At 52.1% G+C, this 25,416-nt stretch overlaps 3 protein-coding genes across 4 annotated transcripts; 2 read left to right on the forward strand and 1 right to left on the reverse strand.

Moving 5' to 3' along the window:
* Positions 1 to 430: 430 nt before the first annotated feature.
* On the reverse strand, positions 431 to 4,658 carry SNRNP25 (small nuclear ribonucleoprotein U11/U12 subunit 25). Its single transcript, XM_086691799.1, has 6 exons — positions 4,533 to 4,658; positions 3,827 to 4,020; positions 2,297 to 2,387; positions 1,952 to 2,057; positions 1,326 to 1,400; positions 431 to 871 (listed from the first exon to the last, which is right to left on the reverse strand). Exons 2-6 carry the CDS (start codon positions 3,866 to 3,868, stop codon positions 814 to 816), a joined length of 372 nt encoding a protein of 123 aa, XP_086547925.1. The 5' UTR covers positions 3,869 to 4,020; positions 4,533 to 4,658; the 3' UTR covers positions 431 to 813.
* POLR3K (RNA polymerase III subunit K) lies at positions 4,235 to 8,537 on the forward strand. The gene is made up of 3 exons (XM_025923278.2): positions 4,235 to 4,405; positions 5,782 to 5,869; positions 7,971 to 8,537. The coding sequence occupies exons 1-3, from the start codon at positions 4,295 to 4,297 to the stop codon at positions 8,096 to 8,098; spliced, it is 327 nt and encodes a 108-aa protein (XP_025779063.1). The 5' UTR covers positions 4,235 to 4,294; the 3' UTR covers positions 8,099 to 8,537.
* A 145-nt stretch (positions 8,538 to 8,682) lies between these two features.
* On the forward strand, positions 8,683 to 25,163 carry IL9R (interleukin 9 receptor). Of its 2 annotated transcripts, none has more exons than XM_025923241.2 (9): positions 8,683 to 13,939; positions 17,673 to 17,786; positions 18,095 to 18,206; positions 18,337 to 18,515; positions 19,026 to 19,171; positions 19,566 to 19,773; positions 20,269 to 20,374; positions 21,421 to 21,505; positions 23,041 to 25,163. In XM_025923241.2, exons 1-9 carry the CDS (start codon positions 13,753 to 13,755, stop codon positions 23,542 to 23,544), a joined length of 1,641 nt encoding a protein of 546 aa, XP_025779026.2. In that variant the 5' UTR covers positions 8,683 to 13,752; the 3' UTR covers positions 23,545 to 25,163. The 2 variants fall into 2 exon arrangements, with proteins under 2 accessions (XP_025779026.2, XP_086547921.1); XM_086691795.1 differs by having other exon boundaries at positions 19,569 to 19,773.
* The last annotated feature ends 253 nt before the right edge of the window (positions 25,164 to 25,416 follow it).

Below are 25,416 nucleotides of genomic sequence, written 5' to 3' on the forward strand. Positions count from 1 at the left end.
CGGAGCTGCCTCGTCTTTCTGGCTTCTGGCTGGGGGCTGTGGAGGGAGATCCTTCAGGCCACTGGCCACCTTGCTTACAGTTCCCCACAACAGGGAACTAAGTGTCAAATATACCTTCCAGTGAAGTCTCTCAGTCAGATGGATGGGAGTACACTGTCCCCCTTCCTTACAGTAACTGGCAGCTGATAATGAAAGAAGAACCCATAGCTGTGCGGTCACCACCCCCCCCGCCCCGGACCAATGAGAAGCATCTCTGACCCCAATACCACCTACCCAGCCGGCAGCTCAAAGTTCAGCCCCAGGCTACCTCCCTTTCCGGAAGCCAAAGGGTGAAGGTGTTGCTATAGGTGAACCCTGTGAGCTGAGGCTGGGGGCCCCATCCACATACTCTTGATCCCAGGCCCTGTTTCCCCATAAGCACAAACAGAAAGCCAGCCACTCTGCCTTTATTTCCCCTTGCTGTAGAGATCACAGTAAAAGGGTCTTATGGCCAGGGGGTGGCCGCAGGGCTCAGGTGAAGCGTCCTCCACGTTAGCACTCACTTGCACTATTCTCTGCCCTTGCTTCCCCTCTGGGACTGGGCAGCACCAGTCCCTCCTGCCCCAAGTACTGTGGCTTTTTTACTTTCCAAACTAAGAAGCAAATGGATGAATCCTGTACAGAGGGCCAGGCCCATCTGCCACATGATTAGGGTGTTCCAGCTAGGTGCAGGCCACCTCAACACTCTTCTGCAAAAAGGGAACAGTTGTCGAAGGCTTCCTCCTGGGGGTGGGGGGAGCTTGGTCAGTAGCACAGTTGTCCTTGTCTGGAGGTTCATTTTTGCCTCAGCTTTTTGATGAAGGACACCTCATCCCGATTCCGGATACCGTAACTGAAAGAGGAGGGCTGTAGTGTGAGGTCTGTTTGTGACTCGTCACCAGAGACTCATGTCAGGGACCAAGAAAGGACAAATAGGAAGAGCACTGTGTCCAGGAAGGTGAGGAAGTGGCAGTGGCCATCGCCCCATAGCCCACACTGTGCCAGCGGGCAGCCTTTCTCCTGCACACATGCTCTCACTGCCGTCCTCTGGCTGTGGGAAGCCCCACCCTGCCACTAGTCAGCAGTGCTCACACCGTGCTTATGCCTCCCGTTCCGGTAGGAAGGGCCCCCAGGAAGCTCCTTGCAGGAAGGAGTCAGTCCATCCAGGGACTGTGCTGGTCTTGGTTATTCCCCGGTAAGTGATTTAAGACTCCTCCTTCCGGGGAAGAGGCCCCGGCCCTCTGGCAGGGCTTGGGGAACAAGAGGGCAACACACTAGATGCAGCTCAAAACGTGGCCCCAACTTACTCTCGAAGCTTCTTCCTGTCCTCAGTGAGCTTCTCTCCTGCAGAGGTCAGGTAGTATGTCCTCCACACATAGGACCTGCAAGATTCAGATGGGGATTCAGGTAGACCACAAGCACGGTGACTGGCCAGCTGGGATGCAGGGGCTGTGTGTGAGATGAGCTCAAGGTGCTCAGTCCTGGGGGCCCAGGGCAGGTGGCCTCTTCTTGGCCTTTCCTGCACCACGTATGCACCGGGCATGAGGTAGCTCTAAGGAAGCACTGCTCTCAATGGGCTGTGTGGGGTGGCTGGGAGCCAAACACACCTTATTAACAAAACAGGCGGCAATACCCACACACAGGCAACAAGACATCTGACCTAGTGGGAGTGAGGAGAGCACCCATGTAAAGATGGGGTGGGGCTGCTGAAAGCTGCCCCATCCGTAACCAGGGAGACCACTTCCGGCCACTGGAAATGCTATCTAGGTGAGGTGAAAGAGCAGGAAAGAGCAGCTGAGGCAGGACTCCCAGGCATGGAGGCAGCCACCACGTCTCCATGCTCGGGACAGGGAGCTCAGACCCCGTTGGCACTTTGCAGCATCCAGGCAGCAGGTGCTCGTGCGGCACCAGCCCTTCCTGTGGCTCCACTTACCAGCTGATGTGCTGAATGCCTCCTTCCCGCTCCTGCCTGAGCTGCACGTATCTCTGAATGGCCTTCTTCAGGTCCAGGACCGTAGCATTCTGTACCACAACCACAGCTGCAACACAAAAGGAGAACAGCCATGGCGGGGAGCCACGGCCTCGGAGGGCAGGAAAGGAACCCAGAAGCTCTGTCCAGATGGTTTTGGATGGAGATTCAGATCTGGGTAGGGTAGGCCTGGGCTTGCCCCAGTATCCTTGGACGTGGCCCTTGAGTCTCCCACTGAGCAGCCATGTTAGCATCTTGCCTGTGTGAAAACTCAGACTGCATGGTCCAAAAGGAGAAGGGAGCACTTACGCATTATTTCTCCATCCATCTTGCACACTCGGACTGTCATTGCTTGGCCATATTCTAGTGCTATTTGTGAATTGACCTCTTCTAAAGTAACCTATAAAAAGACCAAGGGTGGAAGTGGGATCCCTGCCTCTCTTTACCATCCCAAACAACAACAAAAGAAAGCAAGCTGATAGTGTCCAAAAAGCAGTACCATATATTTTTTTTAATGTTTATTTATTTTTGAGACAGAGAGAGACAGAGCATGAATGGGGGACGGGCAGAGAGAGAGGGAGACACAGAATCGGAAGCAGGCTCCAGGCTCTGAGCCGTCAGCCCAGAGCCCGACGCGGGGCTCGAACTCACGGACCGCGAGATCGTGACCTGAGCTGAGGTCGGACGCTCCACCGACTGAGCCACCCAGGCGCCCCAGCAGTACCATATTTTATGAAGAACAAGAAACAAAATTTCTTGCTTGTATGGTAGGGTTTTCCCCAGTTCCACCCACATGTTTGTATTTAATGTGCAAAGTGGATAGGATCTCGGGAGAAAGAGGAGTGCAGAAACAGGAGGATGAGGATCAGATCCGGGTTCTGGGGCTCAGTAGCAGGAAGAACAATGTCAGTTGAGTCTGAGAGCCCCTAATTACCAGGATTCAGGCCAGGGCCCAGGACAACGTAGACGTGAGTCTACCTTTCCCTTTAGCATCCTTGTTATTTTGCTCATGTTGGAGTTTTATTTTTTAATTGTATTATTTTTTAGTTGTATTACAATGTTTTATCATTACCGTGTTGTGGTGTCCTGGTAAATCCTGCACACTTGACTCACGTCTACGTTGTCCTGGGCCCTGGCCTGAATCCTGGTAATTAGGGGCTCTCAGACTGAACTGACATTGTTCTTCCTGCTACAATGATTTAAAGATAGGACCGTCCTGAGGCACACTGAAGGCTGATAAGTGAAAAACCATCAATGCTGATCTGGTCTTTGCGTAAAATTTCACTGTTTTGTTTATCACAGACTTATTCACATGACCTTCGAGTTTTTGAAACAGTGTATTAAAAGGTCATATAGCCTGACTTTTTTTTTTTTTTTTAATTTTGTTGTGGTTTGTTTTGATCCCCTTTTTTTTTTTTTTAATTTTTTTTTTCAACGTTTATTTATTTTTGGGACAGAGAGAGACAGAGCATGAACGGGGGAGGGGCAGAGAGAGAGGGAGACACAGAATCGGAAACAGGCTCCAGGCTCTGAGCCATCAGCCCAGAGCCTGACGCGGGGCTCGAACTCACGGACCGCGAGATCGTGACCTGGTTGAAGTCGGACGCTTAACCGACTGCGCCACCCAGGCGCCCCTGTTTTGATCCCTTTAAATTCTGCTCGCCAGGTGAGAGCCTCGCTCGCCCACCCAACCCCCACCTCCATCCCCACCCCGGTTAAGACCTTCGTTTGAGCCCAGAGGCGCCTTCCCCTAGCTCCCCATCAGGGCCTCCAGAGGTCCGTCAGCGGGAGCACCGCCCGGCGGGGAACGACCCCCGGCGGCTCCCCGCCCGCGCGCACCTGGATCGGTAGATCGCATAGCAGCGGGTCCTGCACGACCATGGCGAGACCCTCCTGGAACACGTCTACCGCCTCGGAGTGTGGCAGCGCCTCCTCTTCGTCCTCATCGTCCTCGGGCGTCTCGGGCCGCACAGCCACCTCCTCCTCCGCCTGCTCCAGGGCGCCTCTTAGTCCCCAGGCACGGCCCGCACTACCTGTTGGGGTACGCGACGGAGGCGGGGCGCGCACCCGCGGGGACAGCAGCCCAGTCACGGGGTTTGCGAGGGGCGGGGCCGCCACGAGGACCAATGAGAAGCGCGAGGCGGCCTGCCGCAGTGCTCACTGGGAACGCGAAATCGGCGTTTCCATTGGTAGGCCGGGGGATGGGGCGGATTCCCGAACCAATGTGAGCTGGAGACCGGCCTGGTGTCTGTGCCCAGCGGCCGGCCGCGGGGGTTGCCGGTAGCTTGCGGGACCCAGGCGGCCGCCATGCTGCTCTTCTGCCCTGGTTGCGGGAATGGGCTAATCGTGGAAGAGGGACAGCGCTGCCACCGCTTCGCCTGCAACACCTGCCCCTACGTGCACAACATCACCCGCAAGGTGGGGCCCAGAGGCCGGCGCCGAGCCGGGAGCCTCCCGCTTCCCCTCCCACCAGCCCCGAGTCCGCCTTCATGCGCCCTTGCTTTCGCAGCCACTTCCCGTCGGAGGCAGATCCTGTGGTCCCTACCTTGATCCGGCTGTTTGTCCCGCCCCACTGCCGTCACCTTGGGCTCCGTCCAGTCATCTCCTGGCGTTGCAGTCCTAACCTCGCCCTCGGGCTTCAGGCCCGCGCGCGCGTTCCCGTCACTGTATTCACGGCAGCTGCCCGAGTGATCCTGTCAACGTTTAAGTCAGATCAAGTCCGTCCCGTGCTCGAAAAGTCTCAGTACCTCCCCCGCACATTCCCAGGGCCGGGTAGGCTCTGACGCCAGCACCTCCCCGCGACCTTGCAAGTCTGATGGCACGTCCTAATGTACTCTTCGTCCCCAGCAACAGCAGCCTCTTGGAGGAGCCCCCATTGCGCACGTGCTACCCGGCTTTTGCACATGCCTTCTGCTCGGCTTACTTTTTCCCTAGATAACCATGCCACTCGTTGGTCGTGTCTTAAGTGACTGCTGCGTTTAAAACTTCAGCTCCTCCCCCCATTTTGTCCGCCTTCCCTTTTTTATTTTAATCCATCGGACTCCTTGCCTTCTAATATACTTTGGAACTTAGGTGCTTTATCACTACTAGGACATAAGGTGTAAGGAAAGCAGTGATGTTTGTTTTGTGCCCTGTTATGCTCTGGTGTGAACCTGGAATGTAGTGAAATCATGCACTCTCTATTATAAGTCGTTATTTTGCCTTGATAATAACATCCTTATTTATTAGCACGCTTTTACTTTTTAGAAGCAGAGCCCTCCCTCCTAATGTTTGTGTGTTACTCTACCGCAGGGCTGTGTTGTGGGAGTTTAGGATCTGAAACTGTGGGAAGAGTGAACTCTTAGGTAACCCTGAAATTTCAAGGATGCGTGGTAAAACTTGGGAAGGAAGCCCAATGTGACCTGCTTTGAAAGCTCTCTGGCTGGGCTCCCCAGCCAAGTGGTACGCTTTGGCTTTAGTTGTATTTCTCTCATTTTGGGTTGTGTAGTACCGTAGAAGTGTGAGATCCCACCTGTGCTGTTTTCCTTCCTGCTCTGGTGTGTCATCCAGTCCTCGCAGAGATTTTTTTTTCTCACCAGTGACTCTTTCTCTTCTTTTGGGGTATCCCAAGCCTGGATCCTCTAAATCCCAATGGCAAGTCCTGCTCTGTGAGAGTAGAAACTGTTTTCTTTTAGTAGCCCTCTAGTCTGCCTTGAAGGAAGTCTGGCGAGACCCTTGAGGACAGGTGTGGTTTGGTGACCCAGGTTTGTAATGTTCCCTTACTTGGAGCCTGAAGACTTGCTGTTGTTTGTTAGGTAACAAATCGGAAATACCCAAAGCTGAAAGAAGTGGATGATGTGCTTGGTGGAGCAGCTGCCTGGGAGAATGTTGACTCTACTGCAGGTGAGAAGGAACCTTTTCTGGTACAGAGCTGTGGAGAGAGATGAGGCTGCTGAGGCTGCTTACAGTGACACTTCCACATGTCCGAGTCAGTGATGTACTTGGAGGAAGTGAGCTTCTAAAAATAGAAAGTGTGTTAATGTTTTCCTTTAATAATTCGTTACTAAGACAGACAGTATAGGCACAGACCTAGACTAGAGTCTCAGAGTGACCTCTTCATGTTTTATGACCTTGCTGGGCTCTCTTGACCTTTCTGGGGCTATTCCATATTCCCTGATTATGAGAGCGTGAAGTGAGTCAATCCAACACACTCCATAGCTGTGATGATAGCCACAGTGACAGGACTGAAAGAAGTCAGAGCCTAAGGGAAAAAATTCTGGTGTCGATTTTTAAAAGTTAGTGCCCGAGAGCTTTAAAGTGCTTTTTTTTTTTTTTTCAATATATGAAATTTATCGTCCAATTGGTTTCCATACGACACCCAGTGCTCATCCCAACAGGTGCCCTCCTCAATACCCATCACCCACCCTTCCCTCCCTCCCACCCCCCATCAACCCTCAGTTTGTTCTCAGTTTTTAAGAGCCTCTCATGCTTTGGCTCTCTCCCACTCTGACCTCTTTTTTTTTTTTTCCCTTCCCCTCCCGCATGGGTTTCTGTTAAGTTTCTCAGGATCCACATAAGAGTGAAAACATATGGTATCTGTCTTTCTCTGTATGGCTGATTTCACTTAGCATCACACTCTCCAGTTCCATCCACGTTGCTACAAAGGGCCATATTTCGTTCTTTCTCATTGCCCTGTAGTACTCCATTGTGTATATAAACCACAATTTCTTTATCCATTCATCAGTTGATGGACATGTAGGCTCTTTCCATAATTTGGCTATTGTTGAGAGTGCTGTTATAAACATTGGGGTACAAGTGCCCCTGTGCATCAGCACTCCTGTATCCCTTGGGTAAATTCCTAGCAGTGCTATTGCTGGGTCATAGGGTAGGTCTAGTTTTAATTTTCTGAGGAACCTCCACATTGTTTTCCAGAGTGGCTGCACCAATTTGCGTTCCCACCAACAGTGCAAGAGGGTTCCCGTAAAGTGCTTTTTTTAAGTCTTGTTTCATATCTGATAGAGGTAAACATGAGCAAGGAAGGAAAGAGGAGAGCCCTAGACACGCCTGTACTTAGTGGAGGAAGAGCCAACTCCTGCTTAGTACCGTCTTTTTTTCCCCTCTGGAAGAACATCCAAATTTGATAGGGTAACATTAGCATTGGCAGAATTTGTCAAAAGGAGATGAATTATGTACCTAGTGTTCAAAATGGTGTTTGAGAGTGTTTGAAGGTGTTATGAAGAGTAGGGTCAGTTTCTCAAAGTGAAATAGCTTTGCCTTGAGGCACTTTGCAAAGGTGTGGGGTGTGTGGTGAGATCTTCATAAGAATAGCCTGAGGAACTGTTGCCAAAAGGGATCCCTAAATTGTCTTTTTTTTTTTTTAAGTTTATTTATTTGTTTTGAGAGAGAGAGAGAGAGTGTGTGTGTGTGAATAGGGGAGGGACAGACAGAGAAGGAGAGAGAGAATCCCAAGCAGGCTCTGTGTTGTCAGCACAGAGCCCCACACAGGGCTCGAACTCACGAACCGTGAGATCAGGACCTGAGGCGCCCCTGGATCCCTAAATGTAAGGGGAAGTGGATTCATCATACACTGGGGGCTCCTCTGGGAAGATGAGAAGGCGCTGGTGATGGAAACGCACTTAGAAGATTCTTCAGGGAGTGGACCTCATAATGCACATGGTAGCCATGAGTCAGTTTTCATGTTACATTTCCAACCAGTCTTCAGCCAGAGTAGAAAAGAAAAATGGGACCCCCGGAAGGATGGAGGAGTGTTTTCCGAGTCGTAGGTATCCTCAGTTCCCTCAGTGTGAGAGCATAGGGGGAATGTTGCCACTAACTGTAGCCTTAAATCATGGTACAAGGTAGCCTAGGGAAGGGGTCCCAGATGAATGCAGTGGGAGGAGGGTCTTTGCTGCCTTTCCACAACACCTCCTCTTAAGCGGTGTGTTTTGGTCATTAACATCATTTTTTTTAATAATGTGAGTCACTTGTTTTTTCTTGTTGCCAGAGTCCTGCCCGAAATGCGAGCATCCTCGTGCCTATTTCATGCAGCTTCAGACCCGCTCTGCAGATGAGCCAATGACCACTTTCTACAAATGCTGCAACGCTCAGTGTGGACACCGCTGGAGGGACTAGGGCCAGGCTGGCCCAGCTGTGTCAGTGTCTGCTCACCTTGTTCTCCAGGGTAAATTCCCAGTCGGGAGTGTGAACTGGGTCCTGAGTTTTTGCTGGTGTGGCAGAAAGCTAACCCTTTTAGGGTAGCTGCCCAGGATGTCAGCAAATTAGCCTATCTGCCAATGAGCAGGTAAGCTCATTTATGTCCAGGGAGATTTTGTTTGTGGGGGGAAGCGTACCCATAACGTAGTGTACTCTATCTGTGGTCCTGTTGGTTTATCTCTTATGTGAATTGGGTAATTGGTATTCTCTCACCACCCGCTCTCTGAGATATGTACCCTGTTTGCACAACTGATGAAGTTTTACAATTTAGTCCATTAGATGTCCCTAAGTACCTAACTGTTCATTGCAAACTTAATCACAATCTGTTGTGAATATTTAATTAAAATGGAAAACCCAATACTGCTTTTTCAGTGTTTTAAATGCCTTGAGAAGTAGACATCTAACAGCTGCCATACTTAGGGCTTTCCTGGTCACAAAATTGCTCATAACATGGATTTCAATGTATCATTTCTGTTCTTGTTTCCTAGGATTGCAGTAAATGTATTAGATAGAATGTCTTTATATTTTCTTTCATCTTTCCAGTTGCAAAAGAAAAAGGACACCTCAGACTAGATGGGGACAGGATGGCAGTTTGTGGATGGATAAGTTTCTTTCTCAGGACCTCAGACTTAATTATTTTTCCAAATCTCTCTCTTTTTTTCCTTTGTTAAAGTTTATTCGTTTATTTAGAGAGAGAGAGAGGAGAGAGAGCGAGCACGCGCGCCATGAACTGGGGAGGGGCAGAGAGAGGATCCCCAGCAGGGAACCTGACGTGGGGCTCAATCTCACAAACCATGATCATGACCTTGAGCCAAAATTAAGAGTTGGATGTTCAACTGAGTCACCCAGGCACCCCTTCCAAATCTCTTAATAATAAAGTCTCACTTGTGAAATCATGAGCTATAAATTTATGCCTCTAAGACACATTTGTACTTTTTTTGAGACTTGGTATCTTTCCCAGAAGTGATTAATCTTTAAGTTTGACACGATGGTTTTCTTTTTGCCATGACACATAGGCCAGGTCCTCAGCCCATCTTCTCTGATTGGTTAGATTCTAAAACAGCTTGTTCTGGTTGTACCAATGTGATTTTATAACGTGGGTGGTTCAGTATCTCCTACGTATGCCATCAGTTTTATTTCCTCAGATCGTCTCTGTGTGTTTGCTGTTGGGTCAGTGGTGAATATCATGTGCGCTGATGTTAGCCTGCATGTCCGCTTAGCTGGGGGACCTCAGTCAAATCGCTGAACCTCTGCCTTTATTTTGTCATGTGCAAAATGGTGGTAATGATTGTCAATTTCAGGGGTTTACAGACTCTTTCTGTAGAGGGCCAGATAGTAAATACACTTCATGGGGCAAGAATCAAAATCTAGGAAAAGAAACTTCCGTAACTTTTTTATAGACTAAATTCAAAATGTAACCGTAGTAATTGTGTACAGCATTTTATGATGGTGGTCTACTGATGAAAAGAATGGATATCATTTTGCTTGACTGGGGTTCAAAGGTAGCGTTTCTTGTCATCAAAGTAGATTACAAATATGCATCTGGTAAAGCTGGTTAAGTGCCTGAGAGCAAATGAAGTTAACTGTTGATGTTACCAGTAGATTGAGTAGAGTCAGTACTGATGAGAGACCCAATTTCCACAAAGGATTTGCCGTATTACGCTTTAGCAGGTTCTAATCCGTGTTCTACTGAATTAGTGTTTTCTCAACTTTGAAAATATTCGTGTTTGCAGTTGTTGGGCTGTTCCACAGACCATGCATACAGGCTAATTCTTCAGTTGCTTCTCAGCTCAGTGCTGAGGCATTGACTCGTGGAAGAAACAGTTGAGCAGAATCAGTAACATCTGTGGATTCATCATGATTCAAGGAAAATTACTTCAAATCATTTTCCTCATTAAAAAAAATTTTTTTTAAGTTTATTGATTTTGAGAGAGAGTGTGCGAGCGGGAGAGGGGCAGAGAGGGAGGGAGGGAGAGAATCCCAAGCAGGCCCCGCGCTGCCAGTGTCAGGCCCGACGTGGGGCTTGATCTCATGATGGTGAGATCCTGACCCAAGCCGAGATCAAAAGTCCGATGTTTGACTGACTGAGCTACCTTGGTGCCCCTCATTTGCCTCATTTTTGTTTGACTGTTGCTGTTGCTTTCAGTGTCTTTAGGTTTTAGAACAACTGTTTTCCAAAACGCCTATAGTCTTACGTTCATTTTCTCTGGACCTGACTTCTTCAGCTGCTGCAATTAAATGCAAGTCATTGTCAGAAAGTGGTTTTCCTGGCTTGGTTAACAAATGAGGCGTTAAGTCATTTAATATGGTTGCTTCATTTTTGTGTTTAGTTTTTTTGAAGAAATTCTGTGGTGTATGGAGAATAGTGCCAGTGACTTAGTGCTTAGGCTGATAATGTTGACCAGCTGAGGTGTCATTGCATCCTAAACAGCCCTTTGCCATCCAGTTGATGATGAAATAATCTACACTGTGCCTTGAAAATGTGACATTCAGCGTCCACTTTTCTTGTTTTGTAATGATGGAGATGCACTGCTACTAGGTTAAGGAAAAAAAAGAATATATAGGGCTGCTTCATATTTAGGACTCTGACTAATCCTAGTGATTTTCCAGAACTCTCCTTGGCTCCCTCCTATCATCCAGGAAGGGCACTGTGTTGACTTTCACTGATGTCCTCTCTTACCTGTTTTCCTAGTACTTTGCACTGTTACGATGCATTCTTTTTATTTAAGTTACTGTGTTTGGGGCACCTGATGACTCAGTTGGCTGAGTGATTCTTGATTTCAGCTGAGGTCATGATCCCAGGGTCACGGGATTGAGCCCCAAGTCAGGCTCCATGCCAGCGTGGAGCCTGCTTAAGATTCTCTGTCTCCCTCTGCCCCTCTCCCCTGCTCATGAACTTGCATTCTCTCTTGAAAATAAAATAAGTAAATAATAGATAGATAGATAGATAGATAGATAGATAGATAGATAGATAGATAAAAATAATAATACAAAACGAGAGGGGCGTTTGGGTGGCTCAGTCGGTTAAGTGTCTGACTTCTGCTCAGGTCATGATCTCACGGTTTGTGAGTTTGAGCCCCGCGTCGGACTCTGTGCTGACAGCTCAAAGCCTGGAGCTTGCACCGGATTCTGTGTCTCCCTCTCTCTCTGCCCCTCCCCTGCTCGTGCTGTGTCTCTCAAAAACAAATAAATGTCATAAAAAAAAATGAGATACTGTATTTTTCTCATATACTTTCCATGTGGTTCTTTTTTATAGTGTGTGTTTCTCCTCCCATATTTCCTGTTTATCCGTTGGAACCATATTTTCCTTTACATCTTCGAGCATAGTTAGAGTAGCTGCTTTAAAACCTGTGCTGTTTCCAACAACTTAGTCCTGGGAGTCTGTGTGCATTGATTACCTTTCTTCTTAAGTGTGGATCACGTACTTCTGTTCTTATGTCTAATGCTCTTGGATTCATCTTGGAAATTATGAATGATATAGACCATAGATACTAGATTCTGTTATGTTTCTCTGGAGAGTGTTGATTTTTTAATTTATGTATAAAGCAGAGCGTAAACTTTTGTGTCTCTGAGGTAGGCAGCCGCTGAAACTTCTGCTCAGGCTGTTTAACCTTAGCTGGGCTGTTTAGAGTTGGCCTGTATACATATAGTTCAGAGGGTCATCCAGAGATTTTGGTATAGTGTATATATGTCTGTCTGTCTGTCTGTCTGTCTGTACATATGTAGAGTTTAGATGTAGAATTTGGTGCTCTCCTCTCTAGCTTTTTTTCCTTCCAGGATTTCCTCCTTTTCCAGCTTTTGTGGTCTCTACCTTAGGGGTCATGGTGTGGATGGTGTGGTCTGCTGGACTTAAGGTAGCAAATCCTAGTTTCAACAAGGTGAGAGAGGGACCCTGAAAGAGAGAAGGAAGCTCTCTTTCTAAGGATACTAGAGAAGCTTCAGTCAATATACACATATGTGCTTGTCGTACGGAAGGTGTGGGCCAAGCTGATTAAATTTTAAAGTGGAAAGATGTATGATTTATGTTTCTGGCCATTCCTAAGGTGTTGTGTGAGCTGGAGCCTTTGAGTTCATCTCTCTGTGGGTCCTGGTGTCCTCAGACCCCAGAGCTGTAGCTCTGGGGTATCTGAAACTTGCCCAAGATGTTTTGATGCACAGAGCACACACATGCACGTTGAACTGTGACCTTATTTGGTACCCCAAGGAGCACAGACCCGATAAGTAAATGAAAAGATGCATATCTTCACTAATAATCAGTGAAGTGTAAATGAAAGCAACCCTGAGGTATCTTTGCCTGTCAGACAGGCAAAGATTTAAAAGATTGATAATGTACACGGCTGGCGACAGGCATTCTTACATTTCTGTTGTGAGTAGAAGTTGGTATGTTTTTGGAATGTCACTTGGCAGGATCAGTATTTTTAAATGCTGAACCTAAGACCCCACAGTTCCACCTCTAGCAATTATTATTATTTTTTTTTAGTGTTCATTTATTTTTGAGAGAGAGAGAGAGAATGAACGGGGGAAGGGTAGAGAGAGGGAGACAACAGAATCCAAAGCGAGCTCCAGGCTCTGGGCTGTCAGCACAGAGCCTGATGTGGCGTTTGAACCCACAAACCGTGAGATCATGACCTGAGCTGAAGTCAGACGCTTAACCAACTGAGCCACCCAGGCACCCCTTACCTCTAGCAATGATTTGTATAGAAGTACTCATTCTGATGAGTTAAGGTCCATGCCCAGACTTGTTCACTGCCTTGTTTAAAGTTGCATATGTGCACTGGAAATTAATATAATGGTATATATCTCAAGAAACAAAAAACATATAGGCAGCAATCCACAGGTCCATCAGCAGGATTATTGAGCCATGGCATGTGCTACCCTTAAAGGCATATGAAAGGCTTTTATGTGCTGACCTAGAAGGATGTTGAGAATAGCCAGAGGAACAAAGAGCCTGCAAAGCTCAGCACAGTATGAATTCATTAAAAATGTCCTGGGTGGCTCAGTCGGTTAAGCATCCATTTTGGCTCGGCTCATGATCTCTCATTTCGTGGGTTCGAGTCCCGTGTTGGGCTCTGTGCTGACAGCTCAGAGCCTGGATCCTGCTTCGGATTCTGTGTCTCCCTCTCTCTCTGCCCCTCCCCTGCTCATGCTCTCTCTCTCTCTCTCTCTCTCTCTCTCTCAAAAATAAATAAACATTGAAAATAAAAAAATCTTTAAAAATGTCCATTTGTTTGAGCTTCAGCTTTGTCTGGAAGGACTTGTGCCTAACGTCTCGCAGAGGCTCCCTCTGGGGTGAAATAAAGGGGAGTCTTGCTCTTACTTTTCTTTTGTATCATTTGTTTTTCTTTAACTGAGAAGATACTAATTTTGTGTTTAACAATCTCTCCAGTGGTGTTTCTTGGGAGGAATGCAGCAGACACCCCACCAATCAAAGGTCGAATCACCAAAGCCTACCTTTGGTGTCATGGGGAAAGAAGGATCATCCCACCTTCTAGTTCCCGGGTTTATGATTAGTGGTAGCAGTTGTCTCTCAACCCCACTTGGGACAGCTGCTCTGATCTGCATCGTGGTTTCAGATGTGGGCGGCCTGTGTCAGCCTGCCGTGGGAGGCTCACGTCACCGCTCACTGCAGTTATATCCTGAATCAGGCAGAGAGACTTCGCTGCAAACGCAGGAGCGGTCACCTCCAGGTCTGGAGGTTGGTGGGGGGGGGGGGGGGGGCCCTCCGACTTGCCATGGGACCCAGCAGATGCATCTGGGAAGGTGAGTCTGTGATTTGGACTTCTCAACACTCAAGTCAGCATGAGTGGATGGCAGAGAGTGGCAGACAGCAGGCCATCCCTGGGCCCTGGGAGGAGCCTGTGGATGGACTTTGAAGCGGTTGGGAGCATCGCCCTAGTTTTACCTCCTCGGGTGTCCTGGTCTTGGATGTCTCCAAGAGACAGCATGTTGGCAGTATTTGCTGAAGAATGACAGGCTATCACTACCTGGCCTGAGTACCATTGGGCAGAGGGAAGGATCTGAGTTTGTCACGTTGAGTTTTAGGTATGGAAGACTTTGCTTCCTCAATAACTGGGCGAGGGGTGGTTCTGGGGCCAGATGGTCTGAGATTGCGATGGCCATGAGTGGAGATGAAGACCAGGCCCTGCGGCTGGCAAAACCTCTTCAAACCCCCATGCCCTTGGGGGGCCTTCGGGCAGAAGAGAAGCCAGAGTCTTGGGATCGCTCCTTTGGAGCTATGGGTGGCAGCATGTGAGGGTGGGGTTCCAGAAGGAGGATCAACTCTGCCAAGCAGAAGAAGGGGAGATGAGGATTTGTGCTCAAGTAACATCCAGAGTCCTGCTCCCAGGGGCCCAAAGCAGCAACACCATTTCAAGGCAAGGTCAGTGTCTGTAGGGAGATTCGGGATGCATTTCTTACCCTGTTGGGGCTAGGTGCAGGGGGCACAACATAAATCAGACAGTGTCTCACCCTGGAAGAGCCTTGTGTTAAGAGGCAGCTTAGCAGTGAGCTTTGCTGACATGGCCGCAAAGGTGCTATGAGGGAGTTTCTGGGCAGAGGAGGTCAGTTAACACGTGCAGGAAGAGAAGGTGCATCGTTTTGCTCCATTTAACCCCCAGGCCCCCCAAAGAGAACTGTGTCAACACCCTTATTCTGTGCTGCTCCCACAGCACTACCTGCTACCCTGCTTCTGTCATGAGCTGACTGGCTTTGCTTTGTCATGTCTGGTCTGGCCAGAGAGACCCTAGGGAGCTTGGGGAGTGCTTCATGAAGGAGGGGGCATGTGATACGGAAGGAAGTCGGGCAGAGGAGACAGTGTGAGGTGGATTAGACCAGCAGGAGACCTAGAGTGAGTTCCATTTAAAAAAAAAAAATATATATATATATATAGTCTGGGAGCCTGGATGGCTCAGTTGGTTAAGCATCTGACTGTTGGTTTTATCTCAGGTAATGATCTCACAGTTGATACACGGAGCCCCATGTTGGGGCCTGTACTGGGTGTGGAGTCTGCTCGGGATTCCCTCTCTCGCTCCCTCTCTCTGCCCCTCCCTTGCTCACTCGCATGCTCTCTCGCTCGCTCTCTCTCTCCCCCCTCCATCCCCCCAAATAAATAAATAAGTAAACTTAAAAAAATAAAAATATAGACTGTTTAAGAGGGGACACTAAGTGGATGCAGTAATCTGCATGAAGCCAACTTGGAGGATGGTCTGCAGGCACCCTCATCTGGCAGGGATTCCTCGGCATCAGGTGAGTGCTCGGGGTGTGAGGGCCAGGGAAGGTGAGGGTCTGAGTCTGTCTGGAAACCTTTCCCCGCAGCATACTTCCTTGTGGCAGTGTGTGAAGTTTCTGATGCAGGAGTCCAGCTATAAGGCAGCCCTTAACTTGGTGGCGGGCCAGGAAACCAGGGCAGGAAATCTGGGAGGCCCTAGTGGTCAGACCTCATGGACTTGACCCTGAGGAGGGTCATGGAGGAGATGTGTCCTGAGAAGGGACCAGAGTGCTTGTGGGCTGAAGGCGGTGGCCGCAGACCTGATGGGGGAGGGGCAGGGCTGGGGGCTGGCGTCAGCCGCGCTCCCTGGCAAGACTGTCGTGAGGGGCAGACACTGGCTTCCCTCCTGCTCTGACAACCATCCTGTGAGATGGTCCGGGGTTGTCTGAGCTGTGATTAGATCTCCCTCGTGTCATCCCAGTGCCTGTTCCAGGACCACGGAGTATGCGGATGGGGGTTTCTACACTGCCTGGCCCAGTTTCTGTTGTCAAGGACGTGGGTAGCCCAGAGGAGACAGAGGCCAGTGGTGCCCAGGCTTTCGTGGCAACTGGCCGGACACATGCTAAGAACAGAGGTGCCAGGTGCCAGCTGTGGGGCGGCACGCCACCCTGCCCAGCTCACTTTGTAGAGACAGAAGCATTCTCTGTGGGAAGAGTTCTCGGAGGAGAAGCAGGGACCATCCCCCCAGGTGGCCCTGCATAGGTCTCCGCTGCTCCCACAGGGTGGGTCCTGGCCCTGGTAGCTCTCAGCTGTCCCTGCTCTGGGGCCTATTGAGCTTGGAGCCACCCCACCCTGTGCTCTTGAACCATCTGGGATGGTCTGGTCCAGCTGGCCCAATTCCGCGTAGACGGAGGGCTCCTTCCACTGGGGCCTGGGTTAGCTCTTCAGCTTGAAGTGGCTGCTGTGCCTCAGGCCCCCCGACCTGATGCTCGCTCTGATCCTGTCACTACACACCCTGACCGTGGGCTGTTGTCCGGCTGCTCCCCCGTCTCCACCCAATCACTGTGCAGGAGGGGACAGACGCTGGGGGGCGGGGGTAAACTCGCTACAGCCTCCCATGCTGTGGCTGGGGCTGCTAGGTGATGCTGCTTGCTAGGAAAGGGTGCAGTCTTCCTGAGCATGGATCTTAACAGGGGTCAGTCCTGTGGGTACGTGGCTAGGCTGCTGGGGTGTTGGGGTGGTGTCTGCCCCCCTGCGTGTGTGCAGGCTCCTTCAAGGTTTACGTGCTGTGGTCTGTGCTGCTTTTTTGCCTCCTTATCACCCATCAGGCTTGCATAACCAGGCTGGCCCTGCTTCCTGCTTAGGAACTATCAGCGCACCATCTGGAGCTACAAATAGGGTGATAGGAAGTCAACAGCCTCCCAGCACCCAGGCACTTGTGAACACCCAGTCCCTTCGTCTCCAGCTTACCCCTGGTCCCCCCAGGGATCCTGTTGCTCAGGCTGGCACTCCTCTCTTGGGGTGCTCTCCTTCGCAGGACCGGCACCTTCTAAACGGGGATGAGGTCGACAGAGCTTAGGGAGTGCAGTTTTGTTGCAGGGACACGCCACTGCGATCCTCCTACCTAATCCTGGGTCTTTGGGATGGGTCTATGTTTAAGGAGGCAGGATGTGTAGACGTTGGCTGTGTGACCCTGGGCAAGGCATTTCCCCTCCTTGGGACTCAGCTTGCTTGTCTGTGTGTAGGGACGGTCTTTCTACCTCACAGGGCTGCTGTGGGAACTCAAGTGTATGAGGCAAGCTACGCAGTCGGCACAAAGTTACCCTTACCCTGCCTTCCTTGCACGACAGGACCTGGGCCCAGCAACAGGGGGCTGTATTGGCAGAGGATGCCTGTCCCAGAGAAGAAACGTGTAGGCAGACTCAGACACATAGCTGGTTCAGAGTCCAGAACCCACCAGAAGATCTGGGTTGGAGGGCACCATGCTATATGCTGTAGCCACGAATCTTTGGTCTGGCCGATGTATCTTTCTGAGCTTCAGTTTCTTATGGGAGCAGCTCAGGCAGTGGTGTCCAATCCCTGTCATGAGACATGGTGAGGGTATTGGTGGTGACCCACTCAGAGCTGTCAGTGAGGAGCACACTCCATAGGGAGTGGACCTCATGGGGAGCATGCCTCACAGGGGGAGCCCTCACGGTGAGTACCTATCAGGGGGGTTCTCCCCACAGAGAGCAGCCCTCATGGTGAGTGTCCCCAGGGGGGTGCTCTCAGCCCAGTTCCTTGCAGGATGGACCTTGGAGACTGAGGCCCTGATGCGGGAGTTGAGTACCTGGCTCCTGATCTGCACGTGCGTCAGCCCTTGGGTTGGCTTGGGAGTCTCCATCCATGGGGAAGGAGGAGGTGAGGGCTGGGCACTGGTGTCTGTGTGAGGCCAGGGGGTGGAGGGCTTGGGGGGCAGGGCTGTCATCTGTCTCACTCCCCAGGGAAGGCTTTGGCTCGAGCTGTGCTTGGGGCTGTCCTCCAGGGACCACCCTGGACTTCATTCCCACCCATGCACCATGGGTCGGAGCCCATCACCTCCCAGCCCTGCCCTTGATGCATTGTCCTGGGATCATTCTCAGGGGACTGCCCTGTCAGAGTGTCAGCTGCTAGGTACTAATCCTGCCCTGAAGCAGCCGTCGTGAGCTCCCAAACATCACTGTTCCCAGGGCTCGGGGCTGGATCTTTCATCTGCCTCAACAACAACATCCTAAGGATCGACTGCCACTGGTCGGCTGTAGAGCTGGGTCAGGGCCCCAGTCCCTGGCTCCTCTTTACCAGGTGAGGCTGGAGGGCCAGGCCCACCTGGGCAGGGGCCAGGGGCCAGTGGTGAGAATGGGTCCCCATGATAGCAGCAGTAGGGGCTGGGCTGGTGCAGTGGCCCCTTGGTGGCGACATGTACCCTTTCCAGCAACCATGCCGTGGGCAGCAATCACAGATGTGTCTTCCGGGCCAGCGAGTGCACTCTGGTGCTGCCGCCTGAGGAGGTGCTTGTGCCTTCTGACAACTTCACCATCACTTTCCACCGTTACGTCTCTGGGAAGGAGCAGGTCAGCCTGGTGGACCCACAGTACCTGCCCCGGAGACATGGTGAGGCCTGGGTAGGGTGCTTTGGTGGGGAACATCCTGGCTTCATGGGGGTTGGGGGCAGGGTCCCATTGCCCTTAACCTCCACGGCTCAGCGGGTGCTCTCTGTCCCTGCTAAGAGACACCCAGGGCTATGAGCGAGCAGGGCCCCTGGGAGGGAGGGGCCCACTGGTTAGTGGAGAGGTAGGGTTCAGGAGGAGGACGAAGACTCAGGGCCGTAAGTCGGGGCAAGGGTACAACTTGAGTCACTTGAAATACACTTCAGTCACAGTAGGAAGAAGTCCAGTAAGACCCTGGGAAGCTTATGGCTGCAGGGGCCGTAGGAACTCACTGTCATCTCGTCCCACCTGAGGCCTACTGGGAGACAGCAGCAGGGAGGAGACGGAGACCTGCCTCCCAGTGAGGCCCCTTGTCTGGAAGGGCCTTGACCATTCCCTGCCCCCAGCCTTTTTCGGACCCCCGGTGCTGGGCACGCTGACACGCACACCCTCACGTGGCCTCATTCTGTTTCAGTGAAGCTGGACCCTCCCTCTGATTTGCAGAGCAATGTCAGCTCTGACTACTGTGTCCTGACCTGGAGCGTCAGTCCTGCTTTGGAGCCTCTGATCTCCATGCTCAGCTATGAGCTGGCCTTCAAGAGGCAGGGGGAGACCTGGGAGGTAACGCTGGGCTGACTACTCCAGGGGCCTCTCTCTTCTGGGAGCAGCAGCCAAGGGCCACTCGGGAGATGCCAACTTGGAATAATGAGGAGGGGAGGTGGCCAGAGTCAGGAGTGTGACTGTGCACGTGTGCATTTGTATGTGAGTGTACCTGTGTGTACGTGAATATGTGTCTTTATATGTGTGATGAGCACCGGGTATGCCTATATATATGAGTGTGAGTGTAGTGAGCGTGTTTGTGTGTGCAAGCGCACATGGGGGTAGATGAGTGTCAGTGTGTGTACGTGTGCCTGCGTGTGTGCCTGTGTGTGTGGTTGTGTGTGTGCATGTGTGTTCTTGAGGACTGATGGACCCTGTCACCCTCAGCAAATGATAACTGTTCTCTACCCCACAGCAGGCCCAGCACAGGGATCACATTTTTGGGGTGACCTGGCTCAGGCTCGAAGCCATCGAGTTGGACCCTGGTTCCAGCTACGAGGCCAGGCTGCGCGTCCAGATGGCCTCGCCGGAGGATGACCTGGCGGAGGAACAGCACTATGCGGGCCAGTGGAGTGACTGGAGCCAGCCTGTGTGCTTTCCCTCTCCCCAGACCTCTGCCCGAGGTGGGGGTCTCCCTCCCAGAGCGCCTCCCTTCCTATGTTTGTCACACCCTCCCACCTTTTCACCCCCCTGGAACTTCCTCCCTGAGGCAGTTATACCCCGGTTGACCACCTTCCCCTGGAAATCTGAGATTTTTAACTTGCCAAGCATTGGGCTTCTTGGAAACTATAGTTACTGTCTGTCACTGGGAGTGAGTGTGGCCCACCAGGCCTATGCTTCTGGCTCTGGAGGCTGGACATGGTCTCATCTCCCTAGGAAGGGCTGGGCTGACCTTTGTAACCTGCTAGGAAGGGTGGCTGACACTGATGACCTTGCAGATGGAGGAGGTGAGACCCAGGGGTAGGTGATTCGTTAGCAGGCATGACGCAAACCTCTGTGGCCTATGAGAAAATTTCCACCGTGGCCCGGGGCGCTCCCAGGGGTGCTTTGCCATGTGGACTGGGAAGGACATCCTGGTGCCAAGGAGGCTCACGACCCTGGGCCCTTCCTACCCACAGGCCCCCTGTTATCACCTCGGGGGCAGCCTGACGGCACCGTTGTCGCTGTACCTGTCTTTCTGCTACTGACCAGCCTGACCTGCCTCCTGTTCAAGCTTTCACCCAGGTCGGTAGCCAAGGTGTGTGTGTGTGTGTGTGTGTGTGTGTGTGTGTGTGTGTGTGTGCGCGCGCGCACGCGTGTGTGCGTGAATGTGTTCATGTGACTCTGGGTGAGTTTCCGTGTGCATGTCAATGTGTGTGCATGTGAGTCAGTATGTCTGTGTGTAGGTGTGTGGTAGGTGGGGCATCTCGGGCCAAACCTCTGGCCCTGGATGGGGTGGGGGGTTTTTAACCCTCTGCCCTGGACCTGTGGGGGAGTTCCTCAGTTGCCAGGTGAGGAAGCGGGTGTTTGGTGGGGCTATGAAGGCCAGGCTCGACCTGGGAGCATAAGAAAATGCCTGAAGTGTGTGAAACTGTGTGCGACAAGATCTGGTTTATATTTTGAGAATACATTTTGGGGGTACGAGGATATGGAGAGGACCTGCTGGGAGGCCAGTGGTGGTGTCCGGAAGGAGGAGAGAGAAGCAGAGGGGGAGCAAAGTGGAGGAAATTGCCAGGTCTTAGGAAGAGAAACCTAGGGGTCAGATGAGGTGGGACTGGGGACTCTTGAGGTGGGGAGCTGGAGAGGCCACTTCCTCCCCTGGGAGGCTGGTGAGGCTGCTGGGGACCTGTTGTGTTGGAGCCCTGTGCCACATCCTCGTGGCAGGGCCAGTGGGTCTGTTGCTCAGTGAGGAGTCAGGTGGGGTAGGAAGCTGCCCCCTGTCTGCCAGGAGCACAAGTGTGGTTCCCGAAGGTGCCAGCTCCCTCTGTGGGCTGTGGACACAAGCGGTCACCTTGTAGCCCTGAACCCACCATGACAGCTCACCCTGTAAAGGACACGTGTCTTGGTATAAGTCAGTTCTATGGGGCCCTTAGCCAGGGAGGCCACAGGGGCAAGTGTCGGGTCTTGGAGCCAACAAGAGGTAAGAATGGCAGCAGCCCAGGTGAAGCAGGGCCACCTCTGGCTGGAAGGGAGCAATGCTCCTGCGGGGACATCATGCCTCCTGGAGCTGGGCCTCCAAGGGCCCCTCCTTGGGCGTGCATAGGCCTCCAGGTGTCCTCTCTTGGCCCCAGGGTGAAGAGAAGCTTCTACCAGAACGTGCCGTCTCCAGTGGCCTTCTTCCAGTCCCTGTACAGTGTGCACAATGGGGACTTCCAGGTGCGTGCACAGCTCACGGCAGGGGTTGAGGGAGAGTCTGGGCTTGCCTACATTCTGACCCGACAAAGATGTGGACTTCTGGTGAGAGTTGGGGGCTAGCGTGGGGGCCTTTGTCAGTGCTTTGAGCTTTTTTTGGTGTATGTAGTCGGTTTACATTTACACGCTGTGTCTCAAATGCATCAGAACAATTAGCTGTATTCTCTGTTGTGGGTTTCTTTTCATTTCTGAGTAGCAGCCCCTGTGAGGTGTATGGTCAGTTTAAGGTGCAAACAATGGTGCTGTCTGCAGCTGCCACATGTCTCGTCCCCGCTTCTTCTCTGAAGGTTTCTGCGGGGAGGATCTGGTGCTTATACTATCCCTGGGGCCTTCGGTGGTCTATGGGCTACTGCTCTGGTGGCCACTGTGGAGTGCCTGGCCTCTCCTGTTCCCCTGGGTAGCATGCTGGCACCATGAGCACTGAGTACACTCCACACGTGTCTCTTTGTGGTGCCACGGTGAGTACCACCTGGAGGGTCGCATCAGACACCTCCCCCTCCCCCCCAGCCCCCCACTGGCCTGGAGGCTCCTGCCCCTCGCTGGGCAGGAGGGGGGCAGGGAGCGGCCCCAGCAGGTGGTCTCAGGTTCCCCACTGTGGGTGGTGGATGGGAGGTGATGCTTCCTGGTGCCCTCGGACCTGCTCTTTCCTGATGCCCTTGCCGTTGCCGGGTTTCCCTCTGCCTAGTCCTTGTGTTTCTCAAAAGGGAGCCCAGAAAATTAAAAAAAAAAATTAAAGAGGGAGCCCAGTTCTCAAGATTGTTGCCCAAAAGTATAACTCAAAGCTTAAAGCTGAGCATTTTGTCCTTGGTGGAGGCCACCCCCTTTTCTCAGGCAGTGGCCATCACTGTCAAGACCCCTGGGGTGTCTGGGCATGAAGGCAGATTCCATCACCCTGGAATGTATCTTCTGGGTCGCGGGCACCCAGCCCTCCTCTGTAGACCCATGTCACCAGCCAGGGTATTTAGACCCCTCCAGTGGTGATATGGAGCCATGGGTCGGCTGTCCAGGGAGCAGGGCAGTAACAGAGGATGAGGTATGTGTGGTCCATTTGGTGGTGATTCCTAGTCCCACATAGGAAATACTTTCCTGTAGGAGGTGGGGGCCTCCTGTGGCTCCACGGATGGGTCCAGGTCTGCTGCCCTTAGCCCAAAGGTGCTGGTTCCAACAGCATCTCAGTGTGTGTGTGATGGGGGTTCAAGAGGGGGTGCCCAGTCTCTGTAGCTGATGGAAGTGCCTAGAGCAGCGGTCAGGGATTCTCTCTGTCCTCGACACCTGTCACCAGCACGGATTACTGAGGGTCCTGAAGAGACTCAGGGTCCTGTGCTGAGGCTGGGCTGGCACATGGAGGGTGAGACAACATGTTCCAAGCACAGTCGTTGCTTGGACTCTGGGTGAGGATGTCTGGAGAGCTTCTTGGAGGAGCAGGGGAAGCTCCTTCCAGGGAGAGTCCTGAACATGCTGCCTGAGCCCTTCCCCCCACCCCCCATGCTCTGTTCTAGACCTGGATAGGGGCCCACAGAACCGGTCTGCTGCCGAGCCAGGACTGTGTTGGTTCCCCGAGAAGAGCCTCGGAGTCTAGTGTCCAGGAGGCCATTGCGTGGCTGACCTATGGCCCAGTGGATCCTGCCTGGCAGTCAGTGGTCCTGGAGGAAGAGGAGAAAGGCCCACGTCCTGGCCTCCCAGAGGCTGTGTTGTTAGCAGGTCGTGTGGCACAGGGAGAGCAGCCACCTGCCTACCTGCCACAGGAGGACTGGGTCCCTGGGAGCCCCACCAGGCCAGCTCTCCCACAGGCAGAGGGCAGCAGTGGTGACTACTGTGCCTTGGGCTGTCCCGGGGCGTGCCACCCCTCGACCTTCCCAGGACGCATGCAGAGCTCTGGGCCCAGCCTGGCTTTGGCCTGTGGCCTTTCCCGTGACCAGCAGAGCCTGGATGCCACGCAAGGAGGGACCTGTGTGGGAGTTGCTCACAGAGAGGAGCAAGACCCTGGTGAATGTGTCGCATGAGGCCCTCAGGGCACTTTCTTCGCTCCTACCCTTGGCAGACGCTGGCTTTGATTTAGAACCCTGACGGGGCCAGCTGCACAATGTCCATCATGTGGAAAATGGACTACAGTCTCTGAGAATGAAGCCCCTGCACAGATACCCTGTCCAGATGGAGGCCGATAACCCCTCCTCTCTCCCCTCCCCTCAGCATCCTACCACGCAGCTCCCACTCCCGGGCTCGCCACTTCCCTCCCTGCTTTCGGGCTCCACCCTGGTCCCTCACAGAAGTGGGGGTGTTGGCTCCACAGCCTGTTCTGCCCTCACTCCCTTAAAGGGCCAGCCGGCACCCAACAGACACAGATGAGGTGCTGTGACCGGGCGGAGTGTTGTCTTTCTGTGCCTCCCTGAGGTATCTCTGCTACTGAGATTAAAAGGGATTCAGTGGTTGTTTCAAACTGCTGCTGACTGGGAGAGGGGCCCACAGGAAGTGCAGGGGGTGGGGGTCTGTCTATTCTCGGGTTTTCTGGGGTTGGAGATGCTGACATTTTGAAGTTAGCATCCAAATGGAGACCTGTCCCTCTCGGGGTGACCAACCAGAGAGGGCACCTCTGCATGAGTCTCTGGTGTCCCCTGAGGCCTGTACAGAAAAAAAAACAACAACAAAAAAAAAAACCAAAAAAAACCACACTTGTGGACCCAGGCTCCCAAAGGCAAAGGCTTCCTCTGCCTCAGACAGGCATCCCCCTCCCCTCTGCGTGCCTGCGGAGGCCCCTGGGGTTTTGTGGGGAGCCTCAGCTGAGCCAGATCATGGTCAGAAGGGGTGAGGCAGGACCCAGAATGTATTTTTAGCGTGTAGAGAGAGGAGGGGTGTGGACGGAAGTGAGGTGTAGGCATGTTCAGCTCTAACCAAGGATAGAAAAAATAGCATGAGTCACCCGCCCCTTGGGGAGCCCTGGCCTGGGGTATTATTATAGCAGCATCTGCGTGGCTTCTGTGGCTTCACAGGGAACCTGGGCCACCTGCATATGACGAGTGACCCCCACAGCGGGGATGCCTCTTGTGCGCGGCCGGAGACATTGTTCCTGTGAGTCACACATCTTCTCTCGGTGGCGCCCGGAGACCTGGCTTTGGGAGTGTGCAGCCTTAGAGGCTGTGTGATGGTACGTGAGACACTCCTGCCCCTTCAGCCTGTGGGACTAACAGTACCTCATAAGTGTTGCTGTGACTTCACCTGAGCAAGCTGCCTGCGTATCTTGGTGCCCAGAAAACGCGTTTCCCTTTTTTGTGATGAGATGACCCTTGGACGCTTGTGCTGTGATCCGGTTTCCAGCAGAGCAAGGTTTGAAGACCTTGGGATGAGGAAGTCGCCGAGCGCTGGGCCACTGAAGGAGTCAGAGAGCAGGCGGCTGGCAACTGGAGCCCTCACAGAGCTGGTGGTTTGAGGGATTGGCCGCACGGCATGGGCTGGAGCTCAGATGTCCAAAATTTGGCCGGCTGGGCTGCAGAGGGTCTGGAAAGCCAGGCTGAGAGCAGTGAGGGGAGGGGACTCTCCCTGGCGAGGGAGGATGCACAGTGGCTTCTCTCTCTCTTTCTTTCTTTCTTTCTTTCTTTCTTTCTTTCTTTCTTTCTTTCTTTCTTTCTTTCTCTCTCTCTCTTTCTCTCTCTCTCTTTCTCTCTCTCTTTCTTCTCTCTCTCTTTCTTTGTTTCTTTGTTTCTTTGTTTCTTTCTTTCTTTCTTTCTTTCTAAAAGATTTTTTATTTTTAAGTAATCTCTGCACCCAATGTAGGGCTAGAACCCATAACTCCAAGATCAAGATTCACATGCTCCAGAGACTGAGCCAGCCAGGTGGCCCTCTTTCTTTAATTTTCAATGTGGTGAAATTCACATAATCTA

This window comes from Puma concolor, chromosome E3 (assembly GCF_028749965.1).
Source record: "Puma concolor isolate L17-30 chromosome E3, mPumCon1.1.hap2, whole genome shotgun sequence".
NCBI classification, from domain to species: Eukaryota; Metazoa; Chordata; class Mammalia; order Carnivora; family Felidae; genus Puma; species Puma concolor.

What these genes read in the sequence shown, in the direction of transcription:
- IL9R (XM_025923241.2), top strand. Translation starts at nt 13,753, where the DNA reads ATGTGGGCGGCCTGTGTCAGCCTGCCGTGGGAGGCTCACGTCACCGCT. An exon ending in TCCCCAGACCTCTGCCCGAG is followed by an intron (nt 19,774 to 20,268) that starts GTGGGGGTCTCC and finishes TCCTACCCACAG; the next exon opens with GCCCCCTGTTATCACCTCGG. An exon ending in CTGTTCAAGCTTTCACCCAG is followed by an intron (nt 20,375 to 21,420) that starts GTCGGTAGCCAA and finishes TCTTGGCCCCAG; the next exon opens with GGTGAAGAGAAGCTTCTACC.
- SNRNP25 (XM_086691799.1), bottom strand. Translation starts at nt 3,868, where the DNA reads ATGGTCGTGCAGGACCCGCTGCTATGCGATCTACCGATCCAG. An exon ending in TATGCGATCTACCGATCCAG is followed by an intron (nt 2,388 to 3,826) that starts GTGCGCGCGGGC and finishes GTCTTTTTATAG; the next exon opens with GTTACTTTAGAAGAGGTCAA. An exon ending in GATGGATGGAGAAATAATGC is followed by an intron (nt 2,058 to 2,296) that starts GTAAGTGCTCCC and finishes TTTGTGTTGCAG; the next exon opens with CTGTGGTTGTGGTACAGAAT.
- POLR3K (XM_025923278.2), top strand. Translation starts at nt 4,295, where the DNA reads ATGCTGCTCTTCTGCCCTGGTTGCGGGAATGGGCTAATCGTGGAAGAG. An exon ending in TGCACAACATCACCCGCAAG is followed by an intron (nt 4,406 to 5,781) that starts GTGGGGCCCAGA and finishes GTTGTTTGTTAG; the next exon opens with GTAACAAATCGGAAATACCC. An exon ending in GAATGTTGACTCTACTGCAG is followed by an intron (nt 5,870 to 7,970) that starts GTGAGAAGGAAC and finishes TCTTGTTGCCAG; the next exon opens with AGTCCTGCCCGAAATGCGAG.